Source organism: Ammodytes marinus (genome assembly GCF_949987685.1).
Source record: "Ammodytes marinus genome assembly, contig: scaffold_253, whole genome shotgun sequence".
NCBI classification, from domain to species: domain Eukaryota; kingdom Metazoa; phylum Chordata; class Actinopteri; order Uranoscopiformes; family Ammodytidae; genus Ammodytes; species Ammodytes marinus.
This window is the reverse complement of record NW_027648297.1, coordinates 17,501-42,500: the sequence shown is the minus strand read 5'-3', so window position 1 is coordinate 42,500 and position 25,000 is coordinate 17,501. Positions and strand designations below refer to the sequence as shown.

General features: G+C 44.1%; 1 protein-coding gene across 1 annotated transcript in view; it reads left to right on the top strand.

Moving 5' to 3' along the window:
* Positions 1 to 25,000, top strand: part of hey2 (hes-related family bHLH transcription factor with YRPW motif 2) — a gene marked incomplete at its 3' end in the record, with an annotated part of 27,182 nt that overhangs the window by 998 nt on the left and 1,184 nt on the right. The window contains exons 3-5 of the mRNA XM_080054675.1: positions 22,322 to 22,400; positions 23,051 to 23,134; positions 23,918 to 24,002. Coding sequence (XP_079910801.1) covers positions 22,322 to 22,400; positions 23,051 to 23,134; positions 23,918 to 24,002 — 248 coding nt within the window. The remainder of the gene's footprint in view (positions 1 to 22,321; positions 22,401 to 23,050; positions 23,135 to 23,917; positions 24,003 to 25,000) is intronic.

Genomic DNA, 25,000 nt, shown 5'->3' with positions numbered 1-25,000 from the left:
ACAGGAAGTCGGCCATGTTGGAATTAGTGCCTAAAACCGCCACTTTACATCTTTTCGCATTTCGACGAACTTGTCCTAGAGTTTTTATGCCAGGGACGTCAAACCACTTCTCAAATACAAAAGACCCTTGCCCGATAAGGAATTGCGGAAAAGATTTCAAATTCCTCCCAGTACCAGGGATCTTTTTGGGGTCAAAGGTCGCGTAAATACGCACCTCATTACACTTTAATTCATTATAGCTCAGGCTGTGTTATACCTAGCTGCACCAAATTAATAACCCAAATGTATCTCTGCAGGCCCCACAAAAAAGCCTCTTGAAGCCCCGCCCCAAAATCAACAGGAATTTTTAAAAAGTGAAATATGTGAATTTCTGACTCGAAAATCCTCAAAAAGTTCAAATTTTTTTAACTCCTAGCAGGAACATATTTAGCAAAACGAAAACTCTAGGGACACTCATAAGACATGGAAGATATACCAATAATTTTTTTGTTTGATTCCGAATAACTATGACGAGCTGGGAGCCAATATTCGCCAACACGGCGCAAAAAGTCAGAACTCCACATTACTCTGCAGGATTGCAGAGCAAAGTGGACTCATAACAACTTTTTGTGCAAAAAAAAACATGATAGGGTACGTCCTCCGACATGGAAGATGATATACCCGAAAGCTCGATTTATCCGGAATAACCGTCTTGCAGCACTGGCCCCTGATTGGCCAAAAACCATCACAAACGCACGTCATGAACCCTTTGATTGATCATAACTCAGGCTGTGTTGTACTTAGAACCACACAATTTCATACAGCGATGTACAATCCCAGTACGAACAAAAAAGCCTCTTGACGCCCCGCCCCAAAATCAACAGGAAGTGTTCTTTTTAGCAATATTCGCCCATAAAACCAGGCCCCCCGGATGCTGCCTTCTCCGAGCAGCCAGCATGGACTAGTGGCCAACCCATTGGTACTGCATGCTGTGAATGGGAGCTTATTTATACAGATGGCACTCTCTTCCTACATTAAGTAGGAAGAGACTGCCATCTGCTGGATACATTTATCTACACATCCTACTCCCACTAAATGGCAGTATTGCATTACAAATAAAGGGACTGAAGACTTCGCTTAGCCCAGTGGTTCTCAATTATTTTCTGTCATGCCCCCCCAGGGGACAGACATTTTTTCGCCCCCCCCCCTCCCCCAAATTGAAATACTATTGAGAACCTGCTAATATTTATTTATTAATCCGTACAAAAACACTGTTTCTGGCATGAGCATTCTGCATACAATCACCTTAATATAAAATTAGATGTTTGATTATACAATTAGCTGAGATAACTTCTGCAGCAACTTCAAAAAAAATTGGAGTTCAGTTAATTAGCTCAATTTGTAACATTTAAACAAGACAACTCAGTCTGTGTGAATCTCAGGACAGAGAAACAAGAGCAAATGATTCACTGAGGTTTGCATTTCATTCAAAACATTTCACAACTGTAAACATAGGTGGTGTTTTTTCATTATTATAGGCCAATATGCCTTCTGTGATGCAAACCTATAATTGATTAATGTTATAATTAGTGTACTTGCTTAATTTCCTTTGAAATAGCCTACAGAGACACTTGGAGACACATGTGGACGTTTATTTACTGCAAATCACGGCCTTTCGCACGGTAATGACCGTACACAAGCACACGTCGCGCTTCGCTGTAATTTCGCTCTGCAATGGTCCATGTGCTCCAAACTTCACCTTCCTGGTAAGAGTCCAGGCCTGAGGTCGTCCTTGCATCCATATCAAGCACGTCGCGGCAACTTCCGCGCTTCCGGCGACAGGTATTGCTGTGCCGCGCGCTCCGAAGAGGCACGTTCTCTTGTGTTCTCTTGTGCGGTCGCCCGGAGCGCCGAGGACGGCCAGGACGGCGAGCAGCATGGATGGGCGAGGGCCCGGTCATCACTGCTTGCAGTTTTAATTCCCTATTATTATTATTCTTATTTATAGTCATTTTTGGGACTTTTCACCCACTTCCCGTCATGCATAACTTGAAAATATGTGGCGTACCCATCAGACCTGCAAAAAATTGCAATGTATCAGTGGTTCAGGATTTGTGCACAAAAATAGCGCCCCCTATGGCCAAAAACAGTTTTTCAGGAAATGCATGCTCAAAAATTGGGCTAGAAGCCTGAAATTACAGGACAACATGTAATGGCCCAAGGCGCACATAAATGCAATTGTATGTCATTGGCCAAAATCAACAGGAAGTCGGCCATGTTGGATTAAGTGCCTAAAACCGCCACTTTACATCTTTTCGCATTTCGACGAACTGGTCCTAGAGTTTTTACGCCAGGGACGTCAAACCACTTCTCAAATACAAAAGACCCTTGCCCGATAAGGAATTGCGGAAAAGATTTCAAATTCCTCCCAGTACCAGGGATCTTTTTGGGGTCAAAGTTCGCGTAAATACGCACCTCACGAAGCTTTAATTCATCATAACTCAGGCTGTGTTATACCTAGCTGCACCAAATTAATAACCCAAATGTATCTTTGCAGGCCCCACAAAAAAGCCTCTTGAAGCCCCGCCCCTAAATCAACAGGAATTTTTAAAAAGTGAAATATGTGAATTTCTGACTCGAAAATCCTCAAAAAGTTCAAAATTTTTTAACTCCTAGCAGGAACATATTTAGCAAAACGAAAACTCTAGGGACACTCAAAAGACATGGAAGATATACCAATAATTTTTTTGTTTGATTCCGAATAACTATGACGAGGTGGGAGCCGATATTCGCCAACATGGCGGCAAAAGTCAGAACTCCACATTACTCTGCAGGATTGCAGAGCAGAGTGAACTCATAACAACTTTTTGTGCAAACGAAAACATGATAGGGTATGTCCTCCGACATGGAAGATGATATACCCGAAAGCTTGTTTTAATCGGAACCACCGTCTTGCAGCACCGGCGCCTGATTAGCTAAAAAACATCACAAACGCACGTCATGGACCCTTTGATTGATCATAACTAAGGCTGTGTTGTACTTAGAACCACACAATTTCATACAGCGATGTACAATCCCAGTACGAACAAAAAAGCCTCTTGACGCCCCGCCCCAAAATCAACAGGAAGTGTTCTTTTTAGCAATATTCGCCCATAAAACATGGCCCCCAGGATGCTGCCTTCTCCGAGCAGCCAGCATGGACTAGTGGCCAACCCATTGGTACTGCATGCTGTGAATGGGAGCTTATTTATACAGATGGCACTCTCTTCCTACATTAAGTAGGAAGAGACTGCCATCTGCTGGATACATTTATCTACACATCCTACTCCCACTAAATGGCAGTATTGCATTACAAATAAAGGGACTGAAGACTTCGCTTAGCCCAGTGGTTCTCAATTATTTTCTGTCATGCCCCCCCAGGGGACAGACATTTTTTCGCCCCCCCCCCTCCCCCAAATTGAAATACTATTGAGAACCTGCTAATATTTATTTATTAATCCGTACAAAAACACTGTTTCTGGCATGAGCATTCTGCATACAATCACCTTAATATAAAATTAGATGTTTGATTGTACAATTAGCTGAGATAACTTCTGCAGCAACTTCAAAAAAAATTGGAGTTCAGTTAATTAGCTCAATTTGTAACATTTAAACAAGACAACTCAGTCTGTGTGAATCTCAGGACAGAGAAACAAGAGCAAATGATTCACTGAGGTTTGCATTTCATTCAAAACATTTCACAACTGTAAACATAGGTGGTGTTTTTTCATTATTATAGGCCAATATGCCTTCTGTGATGCAAACCTATAATTGATTAATGTTATAATTAGTGTACTTGCTTAATTTCCTTTGAAATAGCCTACAGAGACACTTGGAGACACATGTGGACGTTTATTTACTGCAAATCACGGCCTTTCGCACGGTAATGACCGTACACAAGCACACGTCGCGCTTCGCTGTAATTTCGCTCTGCAATGGTCCATGTGCTCCAAACTTCACCTTCCTGGTAAGAGTCCAGGCCTGAGGTCGTCCTTGCATCCATATCAAGCACGTCGCGGCAACTTCCGCGCTTCCGGCGACAGGTATTGCTGTGCCGCGCGCTCCGAAGAGGCACGTTCTCTTGTGCGGTCACCCGGAGCGCCGAGGACGGCCAGGACGGCGAGCAGCATGGATGGGCGAGGGCCCGGTCATCACTGCTTGCAGTTTTAATTATTAGGGCCCGAGCACCGACCGGTGCGAAGCCCTATTGAAACCGCTAGGATTTTTATTCTTTTTATTAGGGCCCGAGCACCGACCGGTGCGAAGCCCTATTGAAACCGCTAGGATTTTTATTCTTTTTATTATTATTCTTATTTGTAGTCATTTTTGGCACTTTTCACCCCCTTCCATTCATGCATAACTTGAAAAACTTTGCGTACCCATCAGACCTGCAAAAAATTGCAATGTATCAGTGGTTCAGGATTTGATCTCAAAAATTGCGCCCCCTATGGCCAAAAACAGTTTTTCAGGAAATGCATGCTCAAAAATTGGGCTAGAAGCCTGAAATTTTAGGACAACATGTAATGGCCCAAGGCGCACATAAATGCAATTTATATGTCATTAGCCAAAATCAACAGGAAGTCGGCCATGTTGGATTTAGTGCCTAAAATCGCCAAAACCATAATTTCGCATTTCGACGAACTCGTCCTAGAGTTTTTACGCCAGGGACGTCAAACCACTGCTCAAGTACTCAAAACGCTTGCCCGATGCTAAATTGCGGAAAGATTTCAAGATCACGGTTGTACCAGTGATCTATTGGGGGTCAAAGTTGACGTACACATCATAATATACGCACATCATGAAACTTTAATTCATCATAACTCAGGCTGTGTTATACCTAGCTGCACCAAATTAATAACCCAAATGTATCTTTGCAGGCCCCACAAAAAGGCCTCTTGAAGCCCCGCCCCAAAATCAACAGAATTTTTTAAAAAGTGAAATATGTGAATTTCTGGCTCTCAAATCATCAAAATGTTCAAAAATTAATTACTCCTAGCAGGAACATATTTAGAAAAACGACCACTGTAGGGACACTCATAAGACATGGAAGATATACCAAAAAAAAATTTGTTTGATTACGAATAACTATGACGAGATGGGAGCCGATATTCTCCAAAATGGCGCCAAAAGTCAGAACTCCACATTACTCTGCAGGATTGCAGAGCAAAGTGGACTCATAACAACTTTTTGTGCAAAAAAAAATATGATAGGGTACGTCCTCCGACATGGAAGATGATATACCCGAAAGCTTGTTTTATCCGGATTAACCGTCTTGCAGCACCGGCTCCACATTCGCCAACAAACATCAAAAACGAACCTCATGAACCCTTTGCTTGATCATAACTCAGGCTGTGTTATACTTAGAACCACACAATTTTATACAGCAATGTACAATCCCAGTACAAACAAAAAAGCCTCTTGATGCCCCGCCCCAAAATCAACAGGAAGACTTTTATCTTGAAGTATTCGCCAAAAAACATCAAAAACAGACCTCATGAAAACCCTTTCATTGATCATAACTCATGCTGTGTTACACCTAGATGCACAATATTTCATACAGAAATGTATAATCCCAGGACAAACAAAAAATCCTCTTGAAGCCCCGCCCCAAAATCAACAGGAAGACTTTTAAATTGAAATATTCGCCATTTTTTCAACTTTTCTCTACATGGACCTATAAAGAAAGGGCTGCACACTAGATAACAGTATTACATTAAGTAGGAAGAGATTGCCACCTGCTGGACAATATAAATACTGCATGTTGCTGCATTTACCTACACATCCTACAAACTTGGATCAAATCAAACTCAAAGCAGCTCAGGGAGGTCTAGAGACAGCCACCATGATAGCACTGGAAGCTGGTTCCATTGGCTGAAACGCCTTCGCCGTAGCTTGGCGTCTTCGCCACTAAACAGGAAGTCGCTGTAACTTCACTATTCTCCGTCTGATCATCTCAAAATTGTATATAGTTAATGAGACCCAAGGCCTGAGGATGCCCACACGCTAATATTCATATAAAGTGAGAGCGCCACCCGCTGGGCAAAGTAAATATTGCATGTTGGTTATTTAGCTATATGTCTGTCAAACTTTTATCAAATCAACCTCAAAGCAGCTCAGGGAGGTCTACAGACATCCACCATGATAAAAATGGAAGCTGGTTTCATTGGCTGAAAGGCCTTCGCCATAGCTTGGCGTCTTTTTCACTAAACAGGAAGTCGCTGTAACTTCACTATACTTTGTCTGATCATCTCAAATTTCTTATGGTTAATGAGACCCAAGGCCTGAGGATGCCTGCACGCTAATATTCATACAAAGTGAGAGTGCCACCTGTCAAAACGCCTTCGCCGTAGCTTGGCGTCTTCGCCAGTAAACAGGAAGTAGCTGTAACTCCACTATACTCAGTCTGATCTTCTCAACATTTGATATACTTAATGAGACCCAAGGTCTGAGTAAGCCCACACAATAATATTAAGAAAAAGTGAGAGCGCCAACTGCTGGGCAAAGTAAATATTGCATGCTACTTATTTACCTTCACATCCTGCACACTCGATCAAATCAACCTCAGAGCAGCTCACGGAGGTCTAGAGACAACGATAACACGGGAAGCCGGTTCAATCAGCTCCATGGCCTTAGTAGTTTCTCGGCGTCGTCGTCATGAAGCAGGAAGTCGCTGTAATTTCGCTATGCACTGTCCCACGCGCTCCAAACTTCACCCGCCTGGTAAGAGGCCAGGCCTGAGGTCGTCCTCGCATCCGCATCGAGTGCGTAGCGGCAACTTCCACGCTTCCGGTGACAGGTATTACTGTGCCGCGCGGCCCGAAGAAGAGGAGACCGCGGCGCGTTCTCTCACGCGGTCGCCCGGAGCGCCGAGGACGGCCGGGACGGCGAGCAGCACGGAGGTGCGAGGGCCCGGTCATCACTGCTTGCAGTTTTAATTAGGGCCCGAGCACCGAGTGGTGCGAAGCCCTATTGAAACCGCTAGGATTTTTATTCTTTTTATTATTATTATTATTCTTATTTGTAGTCATTTTTGGCACTTTTCACCCCCTTCCCATCGAAAAAAACCGGAAAACCTTTGCAGACAGGTCAGACCTGCAAAAAATTGCAACTTATCAGTGGTTTCGGGATTTGTGCATTAAAATTGCGCCCCCTATGGCCACAAACAGTTTTTCAGGAAATGCATGCTCATAAATTGGGCTAGAAGCCTAAAATTTTAGGACAACATGTAATGGCCCAAGGCGCACATAAATGCAATGTTATGTCATTAGCCAAAATCAACAGGAAGTCGGCCATGTTGGATTTAGTGCCTAAAATCGCCAAAACCATAATTTCGCATTTCGACAAACTCGTCCTAGAGTTTTTACGCCAGGGACGTCAAACCACTGCTCAAGTACTCAAAACGCTTGCCCGATGTTAGATTGCGAAAAGATTTCAACAGCACAGTAGTGCCAGTGTTCTATTGGGGGTCAAAGTTGACGTAAACATCATAATTAACGAACCTCATGAAACTTTAATTCATCATAACTCAGGCTGTGTTATACCTAGCTGCACCAAATTAATAACCCAAGTGTATCTTTGCAGGCCCCACAAAAAAGCCTCTTGAAGCCCCGCCCCAAAATCAACAGGATTTTTTTAAAAGTGAAATATGTGTATTTCTGGCTCTCAATTTATCAAAATGTTCAAAAATTAATAACTCCTAGCAGGAACATATTTAGAAAAACGACCACTGTAGGGACACTCATCTATCATGGAATATACACCACAAAAAATTTTGTTTGATTCCGAATAACTATGACGAGATGGGAGCCGATATTCGCCAAAATGGCGCCAAAAGTCAGAACTCCACATTACTCTGCAGGATTGCAGAGCAAAGTGGACTCATAACAACTTTTTGTGCAAAAAAAAACATGATAGGGTACGTCCTCCGACATGGAAGATGATATACCCGAAAGCTTGTTTTATCCGGATTAACCGTCTTGCAGCACCGGCTCCACATTCGCCAACAAACATCAAAAACGAACCTCATGAACCCTTTGATTGATCATAACTCAGGCTGTGTTATACTTAGAACCACACAATTGTATACAGCAATGTACAATCCCAGTACAAACAAAAGAGCCTCTTTACGCCCCGCCCCAAAATCAACAGGAAGACTTTTATCTTGAAGTATTCGCCAAAAAACATCAAAAACGGACCTCATGAACCCTTTCATTGATCATAACTCATGCTGTGTTACACCTAGATGCCCAATATTTTATACAGAAATGTATAATCCCAGGACAAACAAAAAAGCCTCTTGAAGCCCCGCCCCAAAATCAACAGGAAGACTTTTAAATTGAAATATTCACAATTTTTTCAACTTTTCTCTACATGGACCTATGAAGAAAGGGCTGCACACTAGATGACAGTATTACATTAAGTAGGAAGACATTGCCACCTGCTGGACAATATAAATACTGCATGTTGCTGCATTTACCTACACATCCTACAAACTTGGATCAAATCAAACTCAAAGCAGCTCAGGGAGGTCTAGAGACAGCCACCATGATAGCACAGGAAGCTGGTTCCATTGGCTGAAACGCCTTCGCCGTAGCTTGGCGTCTACGCCACTAAACAGGAAGTCGCTGTAACTTCACTATTCTCCGTCTGATCATCTCAAAATTGTATATAGTTAATGAGACCCAAGGCCTGAGGATGCCCACACGCTAATATTCATATAAAGTGAGAGCGCCACCCGCTGGGCAAAGTAAATATTGCATGTTGGTTATTTAGCTATATGTCCGTCAAACTTTTATCAAATCAACCTCAAAGCAGCTCAGGGAGGTCTACAGACATCCACCGTGATAAAACTGGAAGCTGGTTTCATTGGCTGAAAGGCCTTCGCCATAGCTTGGCGTCTTATTCACTAAACAGGAAGTCGCTGTAACTTCACTGTACTTTGTCTGATCATCTCAAATTTCTTATGGTTAATGAGACCCAAGGCCTGAGGAAGCCTGCACGCTAATATTCATACAAAGTGAGAGTGCCAGCTGTCAAAACGCCTTCGCCGTTGCTTGGCGTCTTCGCCAGTAAACAGGAAGTAGCTGTAACTCCAGTATACTCAGTCTGATCTTCTCAACATTTGATATGCTTAATGAGACCCAAGGCCTGAGTAAGCCCACACAATAATATTAAGAAAAAGTGAGAGCGCCAACTGCTGGGCAAAGTAAATATTGCATGATAGTTATTTACCTTCAAGTCCTACACACTTGATCAAATCAACCTCAAAGCAGCTCAGGGAGGTCTAGAGACAACGATAACACGGGAAGCCGGTTCAATCAGCTCCATGGCCTTAGTAGGTTCAATCAGCTCCATGGCCTTAGTAGGTTCAATCAGCTCCATGGCCTTAGTAGGTTCAATCAGCTCCATGGCCTTAGTAGGTTCAATCAGCTCCATGGCCTTAGTAGGTTCAATCAGCTCCATGGCCTTAGTAGGTTCAATCAGCTCCATGGCCTTAGTAGGTTCAATCAGCTCCATGGCCTTAGTAGGTTCAATCAGCTCCATGGCCTTAGTAGTTTCTCGGCGTCGTCGCCACGAAGCAGGAAGTCGCTGTAATTTCGCTATGCGCTGTCCCACGCGCTCCAAACTTCACCCGCCTGGTAAGAGCCCAGGCCCGAGGACTTCCTCGCATCCGCATTGAGCGCGTAGCGGCAACTTCCACGCTTCCAGCGACAGGTATCGCTGTGCCGCGCACTCCGAAGAAGAGGAGACCGCAGCGCGTTCTCTCACGCGGTCGCCCGGAGCGCCGAGGACGGCCGGGACGGCGAGCAGCACGGAGGTGCGAGGGCCCGGTCATCACTGCTTGCAGTTTTAATTATTATTATTTTTAGTGGTTTTTGGCACTTTTCACCCCCTTCCCTTCATGCATAACTTGAAAAACTTTGCGTACCCATCAGACCTGCAAAAAATTGCAATGTATCAGTGGTTCAGGATTTGATCTCAAAAATTGCGCCCCCTATGGCCAAAAACAGTTTTTCAGGAAATGCATGCTCAAAAATTGGGCTAGAAGCCTGAAATTTCCGGACAACATGTAATGGCCCAAGGCGCACATAAATGCAATGTTATGTCATTAGCCAAAATCAACAGGAAGTCGGCCATGTTGGATTTAGTGCCTAAAATCGCCAAAACCATAATTTCGCATTTCGACGAACTCGTCCTAGAGTTTTTACGCCAGGGACGTCAAACCACTGCTCAAGTACTCAAAACGTTTGCCCGATGTTAGATTGCGAAAAGATTTCAACAGCACAGTAGTACCAGTGATCTATTGGGGGTCAAAGTTGACGTAAACATCATAATTAACGAACCTCATGAAACTTTAATTCATCATAACTCAGGCTGTGTTATACCTAGCTGCACCAAATTAATAACCCAAATGTATCTTTGCAGGCCCCACAAAAAAGCCTCTTGAAGCCCCGCCCCAAAATCAACAGGAATTTTTTTAAAGTGAAATATGTGAATTTCTGGCTCTCAAATCATGAAAATGTTCAAAAATTAATAACTCCTAGCAGGAACATAATTATAAAAACGACCACTGTAGGGACACTCATCTATCATGGAATATACACCACAAAATTTTTTGTTTGATTCCGATTAACTATGACGAGATGGGAGCCGATATTCGCCAAAATGGCGCCAAAAGTCAGAACTCCACATTACTCTGCAGGATTGCAGAGCAAAGTGGACTCATAACAACTTTTTGTGCAAAAAAAAATATGATAGGGTACGTCCTCCGACATGGAAGATGATATACCCGAAAGCTTGTTTTATCCGGATTAACCGTCTTGCAGCACCGGCTCCACATTCGCCAACAAACATCAAAAACGAACCTCATGAACCCTTTGATTGATCATAACTCAGGCTGTGTTATACTTAGAACCACACAATTTTATACAGCAATGTACAATCCCAGTACAAACAAAAAAGCCTCTTGACGCCCTGCCCCAAAATCAACAGGAAGACTTTTATCTTGAAGTATTCGCAAAAAAACATCAAAAACGGACCTCATGAACCCTTTCATTGATCGTAACTCATGCTGTGTTACACCTAGATGCCCAATATTTTATACAGAAATGTATAATCCCAGGACAAACAAAAAAGCCTCTTGAAGCCCCGCCCCAAAATCAACAGGAAGACTTTTAAATTGAAATATTCACAATTTTTTTAACTTTTCTCTACATGGACCTATAAAGAAAGGGCTGCACACTAGATGACAGTATTACATTAAGTAGGAAGACATTGCCACCTGCTGGACAATATAAATACTGCATGTTGCTGCATTTACCTACACATCCTACAAACTTGGATCAAATCAAACTCAAAGCAGCTCAGGGAGGTCTAGAGACAGCCACCATGATAGCACTGGAAGCTGGTTCCATTGGCTGAAACGCCTTCGCCGTAGCTTGGCGTCTTCGCCACCAAACAGGAAGTCGCTGTAACTTCACTATTCTCCGTCTGATCATCTCAAAATTGTATATAGTTAATGAGACCCAAGGCCTGAGGATGCCCACACGCTAATATTCATATAAAGTGAGAGCGCCACCCGCTGGGCAAAGTAAATATTGCATGTTGGTTATTTAGCTATATGTCCGTCAAACTTTTATCAAATCAACCTCAAAGCAGCTCAGGGAGGTCTACAGACATCCACCGTGATAAAACTGGAAGCTGGTTTCATTGGCTGAAAGGCCTTCGCCATAGCTTGGCGTCTTTTTCACTAAACAGGGAGTCGCTGTAACTTCACTGTACTTTGTCTGATCATCTGAAATTTCTTATGGTTAATGAGACCCAAGGCCTGAGGAAGCCTGCACGCTAATATTCATACAAAGTGAGAGTGCCACCTGTCAAAACGCCTTCGCCATTGCTTGGCGTCTTCGCCAGTAAACAGGAAGTAGCTGTAACTCCAGTATACTCAGTCTGATCTTCTCAACATTTGATATGCTTAATGAGACCCAAGGCCTGAGTAAGCCCACACAATAATATTAAGAAAAAGTGAGAGCGCCAACTGCTGGGCAAAGTAAATATTGCATGATAGTTATTTACCTTCAAGTCCTACACACTTGATCAAATCAACCTCAGAGCAGCTCACGGAGGTCTAGAGACAACGATAACACGGGAAGCCGGTTCAATCAGCTCCATGGCCTTAGTAGTTTCTCGGCGTCGTCGTCATGAAGCAGGAAGTCGCTGTAATTTCGCTATGCACTGTCCCACGCGCTCCAAACTTCACCCGCCTGGTAAGAGCCCAGGCCTGAGGTCGTCCTCACATCCGCATCGAGCGCGCCGCGGCAACTTCCGCGCTTCCGGCGACAGGTATCGCTGTGCCACGCGCCCCGAAGAGGAGGAGACCGCGGCACGTTCTCTCACGCGGTCGTCCGGAGCGCCGAGGACGGCCGGGACGGCGAGCAGCACGGAGGTGCGAGGGCCCGGTCATCACTGCTCGCAGTTTTAATTAGGGCCCGAGCACAGACATGTGCGAAAGCCCTATTGTAATCGGTACGATTTTTATTAGGGCCCGAGCACAGACATGTGCGAAAGCCCTATTGTAATCGCCGTGATTATTATTATTCCCTATTATTATTAGGGCCCGAGCACAGACATGTGCGAAAGCCCTATTGTAATCGGTATGATTTTTATTATTATTATTATTTGGAATCCTAAATGGGACTTTTCCCCTACTTGCCCTGGTAGAATAGTTGTAAAACTCTGCGGGCAGGTCAGACCTGCAAAAAATTGCAATGTATCAGTGGTTCAGGATTTGTGCACAAAAATAGCGCCCCCTATGGCCAAAAACAGTTTTTCAGGAAATGCATGCTCAAAAATTGGGCTAGAAGCCTGAAATTACAGGTCAACATGTAATGGCCCAAGGCGCACATAAATGCAATTGTATGTCATTGGCCAAAATCAACAGGAAGTCGGCCATGTTGGATGTAGTGCCTAAAACCGCCACTTTACATCTTTTCGCATTTCGACGAACTGGTCCTAGAGTTTTGACGCCAGGGACGTCAAACCACTTCTCAAATACAAAAGACCCTTGCCCGATAAGGAATTGCGAAAAGGTCAGGAAGTTGTCCGAGAACCAGGGATCTTTTTGGGGTCAAAGTTCGCGTAAATACGCACCTCACGAAACTTTAATTCATCATAACTCAGGCTGTGTTATACCTAGCTGCACCAAATTAATAACCCAAATGTATCTTTGCAGGCTCCACAAAAAAGCCTCTTGAAGCCCCGCCCCAAAATCAACAGGAATTTTTTTAAAGTGAAATATGTGAATTTCTGACTCGAAAATCCTCAAAAAGTTCAAAAATTTTTAACTCCTAGCAGGAACATATTTAGCAAAACGAAAACTCTAGGGACACTCACAAGACATGGAATATACACCAATAATTTTTTTGTTTGATTCCGAATAACTATGACGAGGTGGGAGCCGATAATCGCCAACATGGCGGCAAAAGTCAGAACTCCACATTACTCTGCAGGATTGCAGAGTAAAGTGCACACATAACAACTTTTTGTGCAAACGAAAATATGATAGGGTATGTCCTCCGACATGGAAGATGATATACCCGAAAGCTTGTTTTAATCGGAACCACCGTCTTGCAGCACTGGCCCCTGATTGGCCAAAAACCATCACAAACGCACGTCATGAACCCTTTGATTGATCATAACTAAGGCTGTGTTGTACTTAGAACCACACAATTTCATACAGCGATGTACAATCCCAGTACGAACAAAATAGCCTCTTGACGCCCCGCCCCAAAATCAACAGGAAGTGTTCTTTTTAGCAATATTCGCCCATAAAACCAGGCCCCCAGGATGCTGCCTTCTCCGAGCAGCCAGCATAGACTAGTGGCCAACCCATTGGTACTGCATGCTGTGAATGGGAGCTTATTTATACAGATGGCACTCTCTTCCTACATTAAGTAGGAAGAGACTGCCATCTGCTGGATACATTTATCTACACATCCTACTCCCACTAAATGGCAGTATTGCATTACAAATAAAGGGACTGAAGACTTCGCTTAGCCCAGTGGTTCTCAATTATTTTCTGTCATGCCCCCCCAGGGGACAGACATTTTTTCGCCCCCCCCCCTCCCCCAAATTGAAATACTATTGAGAACCTGCTAATATTTCTTTATTAATCCGTACAAAAACACTGTTTCTGGCATGAGCATTCTGCATACAATCACCTTAATATAAAATTAGATGTTTGATTATACAATTAGCTGAGATAACTTCTGCAGCAACTTCAAAAAAAATTGGAGTTCAGTTAATTAGCTCAATTTGTAACATTTAAACAAGACAACTCAGTCTGTGTGAATCTCAGGACAGAGAAACAAGAGCAAATGATTCACTGAGGTTTGCATTTCATTCAAAACATTTCACAACTGTACACATAGGTGGTGTTTTTTCATTATTATAGGCCAATATGCCTTCTGTGATGCAAACCTATAATTGATTAATGTTATAATTAGTGTACTTGCTTAATTTCCTTTGAAATAGCCTACAGAGACACTTGGAGACACATGTGGACGTTTATTTACTGCAAATCACGGCCTTTCGCACGGTAACGACCGTACACAAGCACACGTCGCGCTTCGCTGTAATTTCGCTCTGCAATGGTCCATGTGCTCCAAACTTCACCTTCCTGGTAAGAGTCCAGGCCTGAGGTCGTCCTTGCATCCATATCAAGCACGTCGCGGCAACTTCCGCGCTTCCGGCGACAGGTATTGCTGTGCCGCGCGCTCCGAAGAGGCACGTTCTCTTGTGCGGTCACCCGGAGCGCCGAGGACGGCCAGGACGGCGAGCAGCATGGATGGGCGAGGGCCCGGTCATCACTGCTTGCAGTTTTAATTAGGGCCCGAGCACAGACATGTGCGAAAGCCCTATTGTAATCGGTACGATTTTTATTCTTATTATTCTTTTTCCGACTCTTTTTTGTCACTTTTGACCCCTTTCCCGTCATGCAAAAGTTGAAAATCTTTGCGTACCCATCAGACCTGCAAAAAATTTCAATGTATCAGTGGTTCAGGATTTGATCTCAAAAACGGCGCCCCCTATGGCCAAAAAGTGTTTTTCAGGAAATGCATGCTCAAAAATTGGGCTAGAAGCCTGAAATTGCCGGACAACATGTAATGGCCCAAGGCGCACATAAATGCAATTTCATGTCCAGGGCCAAAATCAACAGGAAGTCGGCCATGTTGGATGTAGTGCCAAAAACCGCCAAAACCATCTTTTCGCATTTCGACGAACTAGTCCTAGAGTTTTCACGCCAGGGACGTCAAACCACTTCTCAAATACAAAAGACCCTTGCCCGATAAGGAATTGCGAAAAGGTCAGGAAGTTAGAACAGTACCAGGGATCTATTGGGGGTCAAAGTGTCGCGTAAATACGCACCTCATGAAACTTCAATTCATCATAGCTCAGGCTGTGTTATACCTAGCTGCACCAAATTACAACCCCAAATGTATCTTTGCAGGCCCCACAAAAAAGCCTCTTGAAGCCCCGCCCCAAAATCAACAGGAAGTCTTTAAATGTGAAATATGTGAATAGGGGCGGGGCTTAATAACACGTTGGCCATAACTCCTTAACCATAGGTCCTATCATCATCAAACTTGCTGGGTATGCGCAGAAGTCATGTGGTAGCATGTCCCTCTAAGCTTATCGCGATGAACCCATAGGGGGCGCCACAGGGGCGGGGCTTAATAACACGTTGGCCATAACTCCTTAACCATAGGTCCAATCATCATCAAACTTGCTGGGTATGTGCAGAAGTCATGTGGTAGCATGTATCTCGAAGCTTATCGCGATTAACCCATAGGGGGCGCCACAGGGGCGGGGCTATCCACAAATTGGCCATAACTCCTTAACCGTAGGTCCTATCATCATCAAACTTGCTGAGTATGTGCAGAAGTCATGTGGTAGCATGTCGCTCAAAGCTTATCGCGACGAACCCATAGGGGGCGCCGCCTATCCACAAATTGGCCATAACTCCTTAACCGTAGGTCCTATCATCATCAAACTTGCTGGGTATGTGCAGAAGTCATGTGGTAGCATGTCCCTCAAAGCTTATCGCGACCAACCCATAGGGGGCGCCGCCTATCCACAAATTGGCCATAACTCCTTAACCGTAGGTCCTATCATCATCAAACTTGCAGGGTATGTGCAGAAGTCATGTGGTAGCATGTCCCTCTAAGCTTATCGCGACCAACCCATAGGGGGCGCCGCCTATCCACAAATTGGCCATAACTCCTTAACCGTAGGTCCTATCATCATCAAACTTGCTGGGTATGTGCAGAAGTCATGTGGTAGCATGTCCCTCTAAGCTTATCGCGATGAACCCATAGGGGGCGCCACAGGGGCGGGGCTTAATAACACGTTGGCCATAACTCCTTAACCATAGGTCCAATCATCATCAAACTTGCTAGGTATGTGCAGATGTCATGTGGTAACATGTATCTCGAAGCTTATCGCGATTAACCCATAGGGGGCGCCACAGGGGCGGGGCTATCCACAAATTGGCCATAACTCCTTAACCGTAGGTCCTATCATCATTAAACTTGCTGGGTATGTGCAGAAGTCATGTGATAGCATGTCCCTCGAAGCTTATCACGACGAACCCATAGGGGGCGCCGCCTATCCACAAATTGGCCATAACTCCTTAACCGTAGGTCCTATCATCATCAAACTTGCTGGGTATGTGCAGAAGTCATGTGGTAGCATGTCCCTCGAAGCTTATCGCGACCAACCCATAGGGGGCGCCGCCTATCCACAAATTGGCCATAACTCCTTAACCGTAGGTCCTATCATCATCAAACTTGCTGGGTATGTGCAGAAGTCATGTGGTAGCATGTATCTCGAAGCTTATCGCGATGAACCCATAGGGGGCGCCACAGGGGCGGGGCTTAATAACACGTTGGCCATAACTCCTTAACCATAGGTCCAATCATCATCAAACTTGCTGGGTATGTGCAGATGTCATGTGGTAGCATGTATCTCGAAGCTTATCGCGATTAACCCATAGGGGGCGCCACAGGGGCGGGGCTATCCACAAATTGGCCATAACTCCTTAACCGTAGGTCCTATCATCATTAAACTTGTTGGGTATGTGCAGAAGTCATGTGATAGCATGTCCCTCGAAGCTTATCGCGACGAACCCATAGGGGGCGCCGCCTATCCACAAATTGGCCATAACTCCTTAACCGTAGGTCCTATCATCATCAAACTTGCTGGGTATGTGCAGAAGTCATGTGGTAGCATGTCCCTCGAAGCTTATCGCGACCAACCCATAGGGGGCGCCGCCTATCCACAAATTGGCCATAACTCCTTAACCGTAGGTCCTATCATCATCAAACTTGCTGGGTATGTGCAGAAGTCATGTGGTAGCATGTATCTCGAAGCTTATCGCGATGAACCCATAGGGGGCGCCACAGGGGCGGGGCTTAATAACACGTTGGCCATAAATCCTTAACCATAGGTCCAATCATCATCAAACTTGCTGGGTATGTGCAGATGTCATGTGGTAGCATGTATCTCGAAGCTTATCGCGATTAACCCATAGGGGGCGCCACAGGGGCGGGGCTATCCACAAATTGGCCATAACTCCTTAACCGTAGGTCCTATCATCATCAAACTTGCTGGGTATGTGCAGAAGCCCAGGCCTGAGGTCGTCCTCGCGTCCGTATCGAGCGCGTCGCGGACAATTCCGCGCTTCCGGCTTGCAGCATGTGTGGGCGAGGGCCCGTTCATCACTGCTTGCAGTTTTAATTATTATTATTATTCTTAGGGTTTAACGGCACTTTTCACCCAGTTCCCCTAGTATAATAGTTGTAAAACTCTGCAGGCATGTCAGACCTGCAAAAAATTGCAATGTATCAGTGGTTCAGGATTTGTGCACACAAATAGCGCCCCCTATGGCCGAAAACTGTTTTTCAGGAAATGCATGCTCAAAAATTGGGCTAGAAGCCTGAAATTACCGGACAACATGTAATGGCCCAAGGCGCACATAAATGCCATTGTATGTCATTGGCCAAAATCAACAGGAAGTCGGCCATGTTGGATTCAGTGGCTAAAACCGCCACTTTACATCTTTTCGCATTTCGACGAACTGGTCCTAGAGTGAAAACGCCAGGGACGTCAAACCACTTCTCAAATACAAAAGACCCTTGCCCGATAAGGAATTGCGAAAAGGTCAGGAAGTTGTCCGAGAACCAGGGATCTTTTTGGGGTCAAAGTTCGCGTAAATACGCACCTCACGAAACTTTAATTCATCATAACTCAGGCTGTGTTATACCTAGCTGCACCAAATAAATAAACCAAATGTATCTTTGCAGGCCCCACAAAAAAGCCTCTTGAAGCCCCGCCCCAAAATCAACAGGAGTTTTTTAAAAGTGAAATATGTGAATTTCTGGCTCACTACAATACAGATGGCACTCTCTTCCTACATTAAGTAGGAAGAGACTGCCATCTGCTGGATACATTTATCTACACATCCTACTCCCACTAAATGGCAGTATTGCATTACAAATAAAGGGACTGAAGACTTCGCTTAGCCCAGTGGTTCTCAATTATTTTCTGTCATGCCCCCCCAGGGGACAGAAATTTTTTCGCCCCCCCCCCTCCCCCAAATTGAAATACTATTGAGAACCTGCTAATATTTATTTATTAATCCGTACAAAAACACTGTTTCTGGCATGAGCATTCTGCATACAATCACCTTAATATAAAATTAGATGTTTGATTATACAATTAGCTGAGATAACTTCTGCAGCAACTTCAAAAAAAATTGGAGTTCAGTTAATTAGCTCAATTTGTAACATTTAAACAAGACTGCTCAGTCTGTGTGAATCTCAGGACAGAGAAACAAGAGCAAATGATTAACTGAGGTTTGCATTTCATTCAAAACATTTCACAACTGTACACATAGGTGGTGTTTTTTCATTATTATAGGCCAATATGCCTTCTGTGATGCAAACCTATAATTGATTAATGTTATAATTAGTGTACTTGCTTAATTTCCTTTGAAATAGCCTACAGAGACACTTGGAGACACATGTGGACGTTTATTTACTGCAAATCACGGCCTTTCGCACGGTAATGACCGTACACAAGCACATGTCGCGCTTCGCTGTAATTTCGCTCTGCAATGGTCCATGTGCTCCAAACTTCACCTTCCTGGTAAGAGTCCAGGCCTGAGGTCGTCCTTGCATCCATATCAAGCACATCGCGGCAACTTCCGCGCTTCCGGCGACAGGTATTGCTGTGCCGCGCGCTCCGAAGAGGCACGTTCTCTTGTGTTCTCTTGTGCGGTCGCCCGGAGCGCCGAGGACGGCCAGGACGGCGAGCAGCATGGATGGGCGAGGGCCCGGTCATCACTGCTTGCAGTTTTAATTTTATTTATTCCGACGCTTTTTTGTCACTTTTGACCCCCTTCCCGTCATGCAAAAGTTGAAAATCTTTGCGTACCCATCAGACCTGCAAAAAATTTCAATGTATCAGTGGTTCAGGATTTGATCTCAAAAACGGCGCCCCCTATGGCCAAAAACTGTTTTTCAGGAAATGCATGCTCAAAAATTGGGCTAGAAGCCTGAAATTGCCGGACAACATGTAATGGCCCAAGGCGCACATAAATGCAATTTCATGTCCAGGGCCAAAATCAACAGGAAGTCGTCCATGTTGGATGTAGTGCCAAAAACCGCCAAAACCATCTTTTCGCATTTCGACGAACTTGTCCTAGAGTTTTCACGCCAGGGACGTCAAACCACTTCTCAAATACAAAAGACCCTTGCCCGATAAGGAATTGCGAAAAGGTCAGGAAGTTAGCCCGGAACCAGGGATCTTTTTGGGGTCAAAGTGTCGCGTAAATACGCTCCTCATGAAACTTTAATTCATCATAGCTCAGGCTGTGTTATACCTAGCTGCACCAAATTACAACCCCAAATGTATCTTTGCAGGCCCCACAAAAAAGCCTCTTGAAGCCCCGCCCCAAAATCAACAGGAAGTCTTTAAATGTGAAATATGTGAATAGGGGCGGGGCTTAATAACACGTTGGCCATAACTCCTTAACCATAGGTCCTATCATCATCAAACTTGCTGGGTATGCGCAGAAGTCATGTGGTAGCATGTCCCTCTAAGCTTATCGCGATGAACCCATAGGGGGCGCCACAGGGGCGGGGCTTAATAACACGTTGGCCATAACTCCTTAACCATAGGTCCAATCATCATCAAACTTGCTGGGTATGTGCAGAAGTCATGTGGTAGCATGTATCTCGAAGCTTATCGCGATTAACCCATAGGGGGCGCCACAGGGGCGGGGCTATCCACAAATTGGCCATAACTCCTTAACCGTAGGTCCTATCATCATCAAACTTGCTGAGTATGTGCAGAAGTCATGTGGTAGCATGTCCCTCGAAGCTTATCGCGACGAACCCATAGGGGGCGCCGCCTATCCACAAATTGGCCATAACTCCTTAACCGTAGGTCCTATCATCATCAAACTTGCTGGGTATGTGCAGAAGTCATGTGGTAGCATGTATCTCGAAGCTTATCGCGATGAACCCATAGGGGGCGCCACAGGGGCGGGGCTATCCACAAATTGGCCATAACTCCTTAACCGTAGGTCCTATCATCATCAAACTTGCTGGGTATGTGCAGAAGTCATGTGGTAGCATGTCCCTCGAAGCTTATCGTGACGAACCCATAGGGGGCGCCGCCTATCCACAAATTGGCCATAACTCCTTAACCGTAGGTCCTATCATCATCAAACTTGCTGGGTATATGCAGAAGTCATGTGGTAGCATGTCCCTCGAAGCTTATCGCGACCAACCCATAGGGGGCGCTGCCTATCCACAAATTGGCCATAACTCCTTAACCGTAGGTCCTATCATCATCAAACTTGCTGGGTATGTGCAGAAGGCGAGCGCGTCGCCGACAATTCCGCGCTTCCGGCTTGCAGCATGTGTGGGCGAGGGCCCGGTCATCACTGCTTGCAGTTTTAATTTTAATTATTTTTCAATCATTATTGGCTGATTATTAAATCTGAATTTTACACATTTAGGCGATGTTATGAAGTAAAAATGTCAAGGAAAGTCGTGTGTTTATTGTATGAAAATAATTTAAGAGTATGGGGCGCAATATAGGTCAAAATTCATGTTTTTTACCTCAAATATGCATTAAGCTTGCGTGTCACATCAACTAGCCTATATTCCTTGGACATACACACACAAACAAACCTCTCACATGCACATTTGAGCTTTCATATACGATATTCTACCTTGCAAAATTATTTAAAAAAAAATGTTTGTCCTATATGAAAAAAATATATACTGGGGACCCATAGAAAACATACAGCTCCGGAAAAAATTAAGAGACCAGTCTGGATTTTTCTTCAATCTTCATCTGTACATTACTTCATGGAAATGCTCTTTAATGACAATATTTTCTTGGGGGAATTTGGTAGAAATGTTGTCAGTAGTTTATATTATAAAACCAAAATGTTCATTCTACTCAAACATATGCCTTTAAATAGTAAAACAAGAGACACTGAACATTTGGAGTGGTCTCTTCATTTTCTTCACTGCTGTATATTGTGTTGAACAAAACCTTCCTGCACAAACACTGACAACATTTGGCGACATTTTCTCCAACAAATGTTGAGAAAATAACATGAGATGTTCAAAATAACTTTTGTTGGCAATAGTATCAATTAGGGGGAAAAGGCCTTAAAGGTGCAGTGTGTAATATGACATCATCAAGAAAGATCTACAAAGTTCTAGAATGCAACGCTCCCTGGGTAACCCCACCCCTTTAGAATAATAACAGAAGCTACAGTGGCCTTCAAGGACAAGAACAATTCTAAATTTCAAACTATGCACCTGATGACATTCCAACTATGACACATTCAAGATGGCGGCACTAGGCCTTGGTCCAAAATATGCAGAAATATGGAGATATATGAGACCCTTTCTAAGGGAAAAAATAATAATTCAAAAAAAAATGTTCAGCTATGATGCACTAAATTAAATGTACTTATGGATATTATAATTACTTTCTACAAAATCTGCTAGGAAATAAAACCCAAAATTCTAAACACTGCAGATTTAAGAAAAACTATATCAAAATAGCATTCTTTGCACTGATGGTCTCGTTTGCTGTTACATGTAATTTATGATCATCAGAGGAAAAATGAGACTGTTTCAGAAATATTTAAAAGTTCCTCGTAGCAGCTTTAAAGTATATAGCAACATAAAAAGGAAAATTCTGATGTTTTTCCCAGGCACCTGAAGGCCTCTTTCATACGATGTGGATCACCGACTACGCCGACTCAAGTGATGGCGAGGAAAAAGCGCAGAGGGGTAAAGTTATAGTGTGTGTGTGTGTGTGTGTGTGTGCGTGCGTGCGAGCGTGCGTGCGTGTGTGCGTGCGTGCGTGTGTGTGTGTGAGAGAGAGAGAGAAAGAGAGTGAGTGAGTGAGTGAGTGAGTGAGTGAGTGAGTGAGTGAGTGAGAGAGAGAGAGAGAGAGAGACAGAGAGAAAGAGGATGGTATTTGGTATTTAAAGGTGGAGTCAGTGATTCTGGAGAACGCTTGTTTTAAAAAAAATCACTTTTTGTCCAAATCAGTGAATATCTCCTCATGATCCACTACCTGTCTGTACTGTGTGTGTGCTGGAAAAAAATCCAGTGTTAATACACAGTTTAGGCTCTGTAAACTGGCATATTGCTAGTCCCTTAGTTTAACATTCCCCTTTGTTTACATGCCAGTTTACAGAGCCTAGGCTGTGTATTAACACTGGATTATTTTTGCAGCTCACACACAGTACAGACAGGTAGCAGATCATGAGGAGATATTCACTGATTTTGACAAAAAGTGATTTAGTCAACAAGCGTTCTCCAGAATCACTGACTACACCTTTAAATTAAAGAGAACGTAGCAATAGTAGGGTTTACAGTATCGAAGACATTTTAAGTTGTAATATTATTTTATTTTTCTATTTTTTTTTCTTCAGATAATCGAGAAAAGACGTCGAGACAGAATCAACAACAGTCTGACAGAGTTACGGAGACTCGTCCCAACAGCCTTCGAGAAGCAGGTGAGAGTTTGATTTGTCTGTTATATGGCTTTAAAGCAATAGTGCGTAGATTTTTTAATATAAATGAAGGTTTTGGCATACAGTCAAAGAAGTGATTGTCTGTTGTCTGTATTGTATGTTTCTGACCCCAGGAAGACTAGCTCGCACTCCGGTGTGTTGCTAATGGGGATCCTAATAAAAAAAAAATTTAAATCAAGTTTGTTACATTCGGGGGCGCCCTTAGCTCAGTTGGTAGGGCGCCCCCCCCCCCCATGGGCCTCGGCCAGCAGCGGACCCGGGTTTGATTCCAGCCCGTGGTCGTTCTCTGCATGTCACTCCCCTCTCTGCCCCATTTCACCTCTGTCTCTACACTGTCAATAAAGCATAAAAATGCCCAAAAAATATTTAAAAAAAATAAAAAATACAAATATCTAATGTTCCTTATGAATTAAAGCTGGGGTATATGATTTGGGAGAAAATAGCCTCGCTCTGACAGAGAATCAGAGTGAGGCTCCGATTCTCTGTTCTTATTGGCTGTTGTTGGGACTGTCCATTCACTTTGGCACGGCTTTGTTGGTGTAGAGCGTGTCAGGGAGGGACCATAGGGGAGGGACCAAAGAGAACAAGTGGAGCGGTTGAGGTATTTGGATTCGAATCTCAATCCCACAGACACACACACACACACACACACACACACACACACACACACACAACCACACACACACACACACACACACACACACACACACACACACACACACACACACACACACACACACACACTAACTGTCTGTCTCGCTCCAGCAGGGTTCAGCCAAACTGGAGAAAGCTGAGATCCTCCAGATGACCGTGGACCACCTAAAGGTTCTGCAGGCCACATCGGGGAAAGGTAACGACAAGAAAATGCTCAAAGACCTACTTCACCTGGTGGAAATATGAAGGTGTATTGAACCCTGAGATCCTATGTAGTATAAATGTGCAAACGTTTTAGAAATCGGTTCATCCTAGCCTGAGAAAAGGCAGAAAGAGTGTTTTATGGTCTCACTGTCTTAACCCTACATTTTACAAGTGTGACATCACACATGGTAAAATGTAGGGGTTAGGATTAACAGGACAGCTGGGCCAAGGGAAGACTGAGGGGAAGACTGAGGGAAGAAAAGCCTCATTCATTATATTATAATAGTGATTTTATAATGATAGAACGCCGGTTCCGTACGGGGGAACTATTCCTTTAATACTTTACTGTATATATACTAAAATACAGCCTAGGCTCTGTAAACTGGTGTGTAGGCCTAGGGACTGTTAACAGGCTTCATAATGAAAATAGCACTGAAAATTGATGCATTGAAATTATGTATCTGAATTTTTATGACACTGAATTTAACACATTTTCAACTACTAATTTTAAAATTTATTTGTTCAATGTTCACAAATTCAGATTCTGAATGGCGTGTGTTAAACGTTTAAAAAAAAAATCAGTATTGGAGCCCCCCATAGAGGCTCTGTCCTCTTCACAGCAGACCCGGGTTAGAATCCAGCCCGGGTCGTTCTCTGCATGTCATTCCCCTCTCTGTCTGTCTGTCTGTCTGTCTGTCTGTCTGTCTGTCTGTCTGTCTGTCTGTCTGTCTGTCTGTCTGTCCTCTTCACAGCAGACCCGGGTTAGAATCCAGCCCGGGTCGTTCTCTGCATGTCATTCCCCTCTCTGTCTGTCTGTCTGTCTGTCTGTCTGTCTGTCTGTCTGTCTGTCTGTCTGTCTGTCTGTCTGTCTGTCTGTCTGTCCTCTTCACAGCAGACCCGGGTTAGAATCCAGCCCGGGTCGTTCTCTGCATGTCATTCCCCTCTCTGTCTGTCTGTCTGTCTGTCTGTCTGTCTGTCTGTCTGTCTGTC